At 37.2% G+C, this 11,699-nt stretch overlaps 1 protein-coding gene across 1 annotated transcript; it reads right to left on the minus strand.

The window, feature by feature from the left end:
• Positions 1–2,158: 2,158 nt before the first annotated feature.
• LOC18422453 (uncharacterized) lies at positions 2,159–5,560 on the minus strand. Its single transcript, XM_020666982.2, has one exon. It carries the CDS (start codon positions 4,894–4,896, stop codon positions 3,658–3,660), a length of 1,239 nt encoding a protein of 412 aa, XP_020522641.1. The 5' UTR covers positions 4,897–5,560; the 3' UTR covers positions 2,159–3,657.
• Between the last annotated feature and the right edge of the window lie 6,139 nt (positions 5,561–11,699).

Consider the following 11,699-nt stretch of genomic DNA (forward strand, 5'->3'; position numbering starts at 1 on the left):
AAAACGACAATTCAAACCGCCTATTCACCGATTTGAATCGATTTTTTGGGTGCTTGATCTGGATCACCAATCGGATTTTTAAATCACTCTAGACAAAATAGCTAATATTACAGCAATATAAAAATTTCCTTTATACCCTAAAATTGAAATTTGAAAGTTTTTCTCAAGTAGACAAATGATTAACCCGCGAGAACCTTTTAGAACTTAGTAAACCATTACTTCACGCAATAAAACAAAAGGAAATACAGTACGTTTGTCTTCCATCGTATCAAATATTCTTTATTAATACAACAAGTGAAAACAAGAATAAATACATCTTTCCTTTTCTGGGAAAATATCGGAAATTAAAAAAATTCTAATTTGGATAAAGTAAGCCACGTATTTGAATGAAAACCAACATTTTTTAAATTTATTTAAAAGCTTGTACGGGTTTAGCATAATTTCATTGGACAGCTTGATTGATATTAACACACAAGAGAAAAACAACTTTTTATTAATATAAATATTGTTTTTTCTTCCCTAAGTAACAACCCCTTCCCCTCCTTTTACTTTTTTCAAGAATAACATTTTAGAAAACAAATAGTAATTTACTACTATAGTGGGTTGATGTTAACCGCATTTCAAATCGGACTATACTACCATTAAAAATTTGCCTTGACATTCAATCGACCAACTCATGGCAATTATTTTACGACTCATTAAAAGTTTGTTTGCTTATACTTTTTACAAATTTGGTTCAACTTCCGACCTCCTTTTCTTGGATCCTTCCCAAGCAGTCCCAGAAAATGAAGTAATGGTTGTGTTAATCAGCAAACAATTGCCATCAAGTTATTAATCCAATTTAAGAATATAATATTTCATGAATAGTATATATTGCGTACTCATTCATCTATATATGCACTCTCAACCTAATGGTATGAAAGCTTGGCCTAAATATTTCTCCATCTAATTAGGGCGCTTTAATGTGTGTACACCAATATTCGCAAAGACGATTCGGAGTCACAAATGACAGGGTCCCAAGTTTTGAGTGAGTCAAGTCGGTACAAGTTATCATACTAAAATAGAAAAATCGGCCAAGTCTGGTGAATTCCTACTCAAACTTGGCACCTTATTGAGTCATGGCAACTCAGGCGAGTCCAATTGGACTGGACTCGCATGAGTTTTGGAACACTGGTATCTAGACAAGAAAAGAAGACACCGATGTACGCGCACCTTCGTTTAAGCGTGACAGTGAGAGTGAGAGAGTAGGTGAACATAGACTAGTAGTGTGAAACCAAAGCACTGGATGCGGGAACTGTCAAGTGGTAACTGTTAATACTAACTAGTTTAGTCAATTAATTCCCTAACCTTAATCTAAAACGAGCTAGAGAAAGAGAGAGAGAGAGAGAGAGAGAGAGTAGGTGAACATACCCTAATTAGTGTGAAACCAAAGTTAACTTCAACACGATGCGAGCACACAAAATGATTCAATTAATCTCTAGGCTTACCGCAAATCCAATCTCTAATACTAAAAATCAGATTATCAAAGAAATCAACCCATTATTAATAACTTTGGACCCGCACCTTAAAATCCCCAACGAACCCCAATAAAAATTTGAAGACCGATGACCAACCCAAAGAAATGCAATGTTAATTAAAAAGTGACACAAACATATAATGCTATGCTTTATAATAAACCCGTGATTATTGCGTCCCCTACCCCTTCCCATTTGTTTGAACAAATCAAACCCCAAAAAATCCCAAATTTTATGACCAACGATCACCACTGCTGACGCAAACTGATGTAAATAAAATGAACCATGCACTTTACACCATAAAGAAACACATTAATTTATGTGCAATTTTTGTCCATTGAACCGCATCCCTAGGACTAAGTTTCAAAGCCCCATCCCAAATTTTATCTCTCTAACTTTCTCTACATATTTAAATTTTCTCTCTCTACATATTTATGTACACACAGAGATACTAGAGATATGAGAGAGAGAGAGAGAGAGAGGACATGAGTATTAACCATACTCTAAAGTCAAACATAAGCAAACCCTAAGGAATATCAGTTGCCCCTTTGAAGAAACGCGGTAGGCCAGCACCCCATATTAAAAAGTCTAATATCGTGCATGTTCAGAGGAGAGAGAAAGCGAGAGGCTAGAGCGAGAAAATAAGAGAGAGAAAGGCTTTATGAGAATTGAGAAGAACAGTAGTAACAGAAGTATACTAAAAAGAAATCTTTTCTCTTGGTGATCTTGGGCAGCATTGGTACGCATGATTCATGATAGAAAGCCTGCGACCTTTACACACACCGGGATATGGAAAAAGGGACCCTTCTTCCTTCTGGTGGGATCGAGCCACGGGGCTCGGTTTTGGAGAGGTGGGTTCGAGCCCAGGCCGAGCCCAGGCACCAACCCATTCACATGAGGAGGCTCAGCCATCATTGCTAAAAACCAGACGATTCACTGGCATGGGCCACCATGATTGCAAAAAGAGTCACATGTCACCTCCTACACTTCACCCCAATATTTCACAGCACAGGCCCTGAACCCAACCATCATCACCCACCCATGATGAACCAGGCTTCGCTCGAATCACACCCCCATCATTCTCTCTCTCTCTCTCTCTCTTCATGTGGCTCTTTTTCTCTCTCTTCATGACCTCCCTTTCACTCTCTATTGGGGTTTAAAATTTAGAGAGAGAGTAGTGTTAATTATAAGGTCGTAATGGGAAGTGAGGGATTAGAAAATAATAGGCAGCGAGATGGAGAAATATAGCAATGATCATGGGGCAAAATATGAGGCTCTGAGATGGGTAATTGATGTAAAGATCGAACCTTTAGACAGCAATGATAGCTGTATTCTACTATGATAGTGGTGATTTGCAGTTTATTAATTTTGGAACTGTTAGAACAATTGTGCAAGAACTGAGAGAGTGAATGAGAGAGAGAGAGAGAGAAAGAGAGAGAGAAAGAGAGAGAGCAGGAGGTGGGGGACTTGCACGAGAAACACTACGATAAGGAATTGGATTCGAAAAAACTTGGTAAGCAGTTGGTTATGGCCCTTATGTCTGTTATACCATAGAGAGAAGAGAGAGAGAGTAAGAGAGAGAAAGAGAGAGTATTACAACAGAGTGACATGGAGCGAGAGAGAGAGAGAGTATTACAACAGAGGCCAAGGAGATATAGAGAGAGAAGCAATACCACACAGTGACAGAGAGAGAACGAGAGAGAGAACGAGAGAGAGAGAGGTAATACTACAGAGTGACTTAGTGAGAATGATAATATGATAAAAGATAAAGATAAATTATGAAATAAGGGGCATCAAGTGCAACTCTCCATTGCATATGCAAAGATGAAAGCTTTGGGGATTCACTGAGATTTCAAAAAAACCTAAAGGAAAAGAAACATATGCATGGATTAGTGGTTTACCATATCAATACGATAACCCTAACTCACGCATCGTGCTCCCATAGCTTACAATCAATAAAAAGGATCGCCATGCCAGTGTCCAGCCCCATGTATGTATACGATCAGAGAGTAAAATCAAAACAATAAACAAAACCTAAGAAAGAGAAACTTAGAGAGCGAAAGAAGCTAGAGAGCGAGAGAGAGGCGGTATTTACAAGGGGTGCACGCATATTAGCTACATACCTGGGTGTTTTGATCTCTCTCTAATCAGAGGAACAAATCCAGGAATCCACCATTCCCTCTCCTCTCCCTACATTCTCTGACCCCTTCTCCACGTGAAAATCCGAGCTCGAAGACACCGAATAGTTAAGCTTACAGCTACTGTTTCGCTGGTTTCCGAAATAGTTATTAGCCGCCACTGAAGAAGAAGAGCTCCTCATAAATCCCTCTTCCTCTTCGTCACCACCATAACCCAGATCTCCGCCTCTCGATCCACCCCCTCCTGATACAAAATCAGGCCTCGGTCCCCCAGTTTGGCCGTGGCCATGCCCGCTAGCTCCGCCAATTTGGCCGGAATCCGAACCAAAGCCCTCCAAAACCCCACTTTTCAGACGAGAATCAGCCGGAATCTGACCTTTTCCAGCCAGAAAACCAGGCATCGGAGCCATGGGGCTCATAAACTTTGCGTTATGGCTCAAAACCGGATGAAAATTCACGAAACTGGGGGGCCCTTGCATTTGTATAGGTAGTTGGGGAACCGGTACGTTCTGAGAAGACGAAGAGGCGGCTAAATAATTGGGCATTACTATATCGGCATTCGAGCTAACGATATTCAAAGAAGAAGAACCAGAAATGGAATTTGAAGAGGAGAGAGGAGGCGATGGTTTTTGGGGGAAAGGGCGTAACAAAAAGGGTGGAGCCGGCTCAGATCGAGAACCACCGCCTCCTCCTATAAAATCAAAGCGAGTGGAGGCCCTCTGAAATGGCGATGACGAAAATGGGGGGTTAGGAATCCCTGTGAATTCTTGAACCATGGCCCTAAAATTCGTAGTATCAGTGGTCAAAACAGTGGTTGGGGCTCTTCTCGATGCTCTAGACCGCTTCTTACCCCCGCTTTTTACCGGTATCTGGGTAGCCGTAAAGCCACTGGTTTGAGCCATAGCTCCGCCACCTTGATGTGTTGCCGCCATGTCGTCTAGATAGGGCAAAGGCGTTGGGTTCAGAGGGTTCGATCTAGGATTCATGGTCCTGGACCACGGGGCTTCAAAATTGAGAACTGGGTTCGAAGGGTTGGGGTTTGGGTTCTCTTGGGTGGGTCTGGAGAAGGATTCGAAGTAAGAGAGAGAGTCGAAGAGGGAGTGGGAGGAGGTAGAGAGAGAAACTTGGTTAGAGAGGGAAACTTGGTTAGAGAGAGAGGAGGAGGCGGTGTTGGGATTGGAGGGGGCGTAATCTTCGTCAGCGCTCGAGGACTGCAGGCTGCCGCTGTTGCAGGAGTTGTCCATGGCCAGCGTGTTGCCCGACCCGCAATTAACCCTAAAGAGCAAAAAACAGTGAATGGGGAGAGATTTTAGAGAGATAAAGAGGGGGGTTAATAGTTCCAGAAGTGGAAGTGCAGTAAATGATGAGGGTACTGAGCTTTATGGAGGATTAAGCTTTCTTCTTCATACTGGGGAATATGCACTGCAAGGGACTGAAACCCCAATTTGGGGGTGAAGACAGGCTCTGGCCATAGAGAGAGAGAAGGGAGGTTTAGAGAGAGAGGGGGGGGGGGGGGGGGGGGGGGGGAAGGGAGGGGTGAGGAAAGAGAGGCGGCTTGGAATTGGGTTTCCACTTAAAAGATTTGGGGAAGATTGCAGCGTGGGGTCGGGTTGGGGTTTTAGAGAGAGAGGGAGAGAGAATAGGTTTTAGAGAGATAAAGAGAGTGATGTGAGGGTCAATGTGAGCGTGTCATTGTTATTTGAATGTGGGTGGCGGTCTGGGGAAGGGGTTGGGGTTGGGGTTGGGGTGGTGGGAGGTGATGGGGGCGGGCGTTTGTTGGGGGGTAAATAGGGGAAAGCGGTGGGCAGGCAACCAAATTCTGGGGTGGGAGTGGTTGTTGAAAGATAGAGAGAGAAAGTTAGAGAGAGAATGTAAAAGGGGGAACAGCACCCGGAAGGAGCCATGATACGACCACACCTAAGCAATTTCAATTTCCTTAAATACCTCATAAAGTAAAAACCATCTCTCTCTCTCTCTCTCTCTAACTCTCGCACATCCAACCGCACGTACTACATAGTATAAACTTTTTTTAGACCACGATCTAATTAGAGCCCATTATAACATAAACATCCATGCCCATCAAATCTTGTCTCTCTCCTCACCCACCAATATATTTCCAATGATTTAAAAAATAGATCCGTGAACCGGATTGGACACCTCAAAATTCGGTCCCGATCAGTGAATAGGTGATCTGGATTACCATTTTATTATGCAAAAAACATAGAGAATCAGCCAAAAAACAATTTAGATTAGTGAATTAGCTGTTGGGATCATCATTATATTATAAAAAATCATTGTTTTACTATGCAGAACCATCGGTTTCCTTCTCCACTCTGTTTTTTTTTTTCTATATATACGGATAACGAATCCTCGAGTTGGACATGGGAATTCCGTTCCCACCCTACTTTTTTCAAAGCACTGCTCATTTCTATTGGCTGTATACACACATACAAATACATAGTCTCTCTCCCGTGCAAAAAAACTAGGCCTCTCTTGTTTCCTTTATAAGGGTAATTATTTATGGTGGTTAGCTCAAAGAGATTTATTGAAGAGAGAAAATAGCAAAATAGAATATCGATATCTATGGGCTCGATATATCTTATTTTGTCCGAATTGCCGGCACAAGGTGGAAATTACACACATATCCTTCGCACCGTCATCTTCTCTTTTTCAGTGTTCAAATCAACCGATGGGGCCGACTAGCCGGTCATGCCCTGAGCCGATTAGTCCCACTTATTTTGATTAGAACGGCCGATTAGTGCAGCTATTTTTTAAAAAACAGTAATTTTGATTAAAAAATCACAAAACCTCAAAAAATCTCAAAAAAAAATTAAAATTTACATGTATTGTTTTTTTATATTGTCACATAAAAAAAGCAAAAAAATAACTATTTAAGCATACTTTTTCAATGGTCAATATATATATATTAATATTATATATTTTATGTAATATGTAATCAACATATACTATATAATATAAATTATATTAATAAAATAAATATAAATATATAATATATATACAATATAATATAGTATTATAATATTTCAAGTTTTCAACTCAAGACCATGTTATTTTTTGGGTATTTTGGAATTCAAATAAAAATGTAGGTAAAATACAAAATTGTTTGTATCTTTATGACAATTTTGATAAATTTCTATCTCTCTTTCGTATCTATGTCTATGTGTCCCTCGGGGGTTCGTAGTGTAGGTATTAGATTGAAGATCAAATCAGATGAACAACGAAGAAATTTTAGTTCCACCCTAGTTGACGGACCTATGGGCTTGGCAACCTGTCGGGCCTGACAAACTTTGGTGCTTTGAGTCTAGTCGCCCAAGGCGGCAAACTAAACAGTTAGCAAATAAAAATTTTGTAATAATATATAATATTTTAAGTAAAGAAATAGAATAAAAAAAACTGTTTCCTGCGAGTCAGACTGTATTTCTAAAATATGCGGTCCAGAGGTATAAAGCATCCATCTTAAAGATGAATGCAAATAGGTAGTCCATCTAAAAACAAGTGTAAATAACGGTCCAAATGTTATTTCTAGTTTTCAAATTATTTTATTTTTTTCATATTCATGATCTCCATGTTAAAGATTATATATTATCCAAAATTCGGATCAAATTATATTTAAAAATATATTTATTGGCAAGCCTCCATTTCTATAATATGCGGGCTGGCCGCATAGAAACTGTCTCCATAGAAATATAGGGCAAAGAAAAAAAAAAAAAAAAATATATATATATATATATATATATATATAAATGTTATAAGGACAATTTTGCAAACTCTTGACATGACAATGCATTGACCGGCCGATTTTTAAAACAAATCGTCAATTAGTGCACTAATGGGCCGATCAGTTCGATTAGTGTACTGAAAACAAAAATTAATGTATACATGACTGTTGGAATCTGACCGGATCAAGATCGGGATGGTCCGTGTTAATCGGCAGATTTTTTAAAAGACGGCTTTTTTTAGAACGGGGCAAATAACCCCATTATTTTTGGCACAAATCAGATAGACGCTTAAATTCTCTCTCTCCTTTATTTACATTATCTTCTGATCTTAATTTAATGGTCCCCCATGACATTTAACTTATGTGTCCTTTTTTGGGTAAATATTTAACTTGTGTGTCATCACCTTGATTTCTCTAAGGGGACATTACAGTATGCAGGATTTTCCTCCTTTTTCTCTCTCTACTAAATTTCTCTCCCTACTAAATTTCTCGCTCTATATGTTGTTTATTTCCCACGTTCTCTCTCCATGTCTTTCTCTCGAGAGTATATCTTGCGAGGGAGCAAAGGGAACACGTTTTCTCTCTCTAGAAACAGCACTTCTGTCTCTCTCTAGTTCTCGTGAGGGAACAGTGACGAGAGTTTCCCTGATTTTCCGCGAACGGACTAAATACCAAAGTCCTGGTTTGTTCCTGTTTATTGTTTGTTTATTTCTTCCGTTTCCTTCTTTGCGTTATTATTGTTTTTAAATGTTATATTTTTTTGTGGCAGTGGGTTTTTTTTTTGGCGCAGCTCGGTTGATGACTGACGTAACGGAATCTGAGCCCGGACCGTTGGCTCACTGGCCAGCGGTCAAACCAACCCTCTCAGATATGATTCTCGCTCTAAAAGATTACGAGAATATCCTTAATCACACTTTCTTACTCCGGAAGGAAAATTACTTAATTAAAGATCCATTTCGTGTCATTCATTAAATGTCCAAAATACCCTTGTTTGGTTTTTGTCATTTTCCGTGGGCATATTGATCCTTTTATTGGTCATTACTTTACCGCGTCTCTGTACTTGTATAGTTCCCAATATTTCTTGTCCATTCGACTAAAATACCCCTAGAGTTTTTTTTTTTTTTTTCTTTTTTTTTTTTTTTTTTGGGAAATGATAGATATCTTAAAAGGTAGAATTAAGGTGTGCCTCGAAAATCCTTCAAAAAAAAAATTTTGTTTTGATATTGAAAAAATATCTATTTTTTTTACAAATAAAAAAATAAATAATTTTTCAACGTCTAATTGATCAACTTGAATTTAACTGATCAACTCGAATTAAGATGTATTGATTTAGAGAAAAAAGATATTTCGATTCCAAAAAATAGTACATCTTGCAATATATTTTATGGACCGTCCATTTTTTGAATTTTCTCGTACCATATTAAGAATTTTCAATATCAAAATTGCATCTTATGAAAGAGTTTAGAGGTGCATCCTACTTTGATTGTTTAAAGTGGTAAACTTATGCAAATCATACCCTATACACGACCATTCACTTTTATGAGCACATCTATTATGCTCCTTCAAGAGCATAGTTTACTTCTACTCCCACTGTCAGATGACCCACTTTGGAGGATTTTTTCAATCTAAAACTTTGGCAACTGCTTTGATGATTATTTTATTTTATTTTTTTCAAAAATTAGTATTCCAGCACTTAGATTTCACCCTCAAAAAATTAGATGATTTCGATTAAAACTTGAGACATTATTTTTTTAAGTGCTTAAAGGGGTACAATTAAGAAATTATTTTTAGTGAGGTGAATATATATATTAAAGCGGTTATATCCCCATATTTTGGAGTCCTAATACCTAGTATTAGATAGGATTTTCCTCAAGAGTAAATAAACGGTATACTCTTGAAGCAATATAATATCTTTTAGTTACTGCTATTACAAGAGGTCAAAATCACTCTTTATCACGTATTTGAAATTGGACATATTCAAGAGTGTCGCGGTAATTGATAAATTTTACTTTTGACTTTCTATAGAATGATACATATTCTACCACGTGATTTCAAATGTAGAGGAACATTTGAAATTATCGAACTTTTAAATTTTAATGCCCTAAGTTACCACCGTGTTATTCTTTGGAAGGTAACATCATGGTGTGGGAGCTACCCTTCAATCTCATGGGACATTGGAGATGATTTGTAGTTTGGAAAATTGCTTCATCCGGGCTGGACGCTTTTCTACAATATGCGGTCCATAGGTATAAAGCATCCATCTTAAAGATGGATGCAAGTAGGTGGTTCATCTAAAACCAAGTGTAGCAAATGATCCAAATGTTTTTCTAATATAATTATTATTTTTATTTTTTATTTTTTATTTTTTTATATTCATTATCTCTATGTTAAAGGTTACATATTCTCTAAAATTTAATATCAAGTCATATTTTAAAAATATATTTATTGCCAAGCCCGCATTTCTACACTATGCGGGCTGGCTGCATAGAAACCGTGTAAATGGACGGTGATTGATGGTGTACTGTTTAAACGATGTATACGGTTTCTCTTTTTTTATAAGGCTCGTCATTGTTGAGGGTACTTTGGTCCTTTAATACCTAAGTAAGATGAGGTAAGAAATCAACAATCATGTCATCTTGAGGCCAACCATAGATCCCTAGGATGTACGTCCCATGTAATAAGAGTACCGGCTCCCCTACACTCTAACAACGACCGCTTGGGAATGTAACCTGAATTAAGAAAGAATAATGATCTTATAGAACCATTCTTCATCTCCGTAGGTATGACTTTAAAGAATCACCATTAAAGTTGGTATCGATCACTAAAAAAATTATCGCATGAATGTGAGATTTGACTTTTTAGAGAATCGTACCAACTTTAATGGTGATTTTTTGTGGTCTTACACACATGAATGGGAGAGGATCCCATATGATCATTTCTCATTAAAAAAAAGGAAAAATTTATATAAGGTTGCAACTTTAAAATGTAGAATTCCAGTTGCACCTAAAAAATCTATCGAAAATGTTGTTTTAATGTTGAAAAAGCCCTCTAATCAATCATCTCGATATTGAGATCTATGTATATGAAAAAAAAAGGTTTTTGAATCTCGAAAATAGTGCATCTTGCAACACATTATCTAGACCGTCTATTTTCAAGATTTTCATATATTTATAGATCTATTTGATTTTAACAATTTTTTGAATTTAAAATTTTCTAATTAGGTATGAAAATAGATTTTAAGATAATACTAAAAATGTTTTACAACGAAATTACATGTTATTATAAAATTTTAAGGTGTGCCTTAATTGGATTGTTTAAGGTTGCAACCTTATAGAAACCGCAACCATTAAAAAATGGGTGTGGTTTGTATAAGCCCAAGGTCCTAAACAATCAAAGTAACACGCACCTTCAAATAATGTTGAAAGATGTTTTAATACTGAAAATCTTTGTGATGGCTTGAATATTTATTTTCATCTCTAATTATAAAATTTAAAGCTTCAAAAATAGTATAGATCAAGCAGATATATGAATATTTTAAAAAATTGAAAATTGACTGAATTGTATTATAAGATGCATTAATTTCAGTACTTGAAATATATTTTTTTCTCATGTCTATATATATTGATGTCAAGATGATCAATTTGAGAATTTTTTTGAACATCGAAACGACTTTTAGTGAACTTTTTAAGGTATGCCTTAATTTGATTGTTTAGGGCCTCGTCTTTATATAAACTTTTTCCTTCGAGAATTATCTTAGAAATTCATCATGCATTATTTAGACTTTAGAACAAAATTCAAGGGATTTCGAACCACCATCTTCTTCAAATCTCAAATATAAGCACATGCTACTATTAAAAATATTTATATTTTTGTGGCAAATGACATTGTATATTATGAGACTATTTATCTATAGAACAAGAAAGTGCATCCATCCTAACAATCGGAGGTGGCATTTGATGGCTTGGGGTGTGTGATAAAACTCGAGAAATTTTCCTTTGGATCTCGATCCTAATCAATTATACATCTTCAACCACTCGATTATACATTTAACGGCCTTGTTGTATACTTTCCCATTTCCCATTTGATAGAGAAATTGGATAGAGAATATCCAAGAGTGGGAGGTGCTTATTTATGAACTCAAAGCGATGGGGTGCGGGAGAAAGCGATGATCTATGAACCCCCCTCTTGAGAGGGAATCCGTGAGAGAGACGAATAAGAGATGGAGCTCGAGATAGAAAAAGAGAATATCGGGATTGTCTCTTTATTTTTATTATGAAGAGGTTATAATTATTCTCAGTTATTAGATGT

This window comes from Amborella trichopoda, chromosome 4 (assembly GCF_054954075.1).
Source record: "Amborella trichopoda isolate Santa Cruz 75 chromosome 4, AtrichopodaSantaCruz75HAP2 v2.0, whole genome shotgun sequence".
NCBI classification, from domain to species: Eukaryota; Viridiplantae; Streptophyta; class Magnoliopsida; order Amborellales; family Amborellaceae; genus Amborella; species Amborella trichopoda.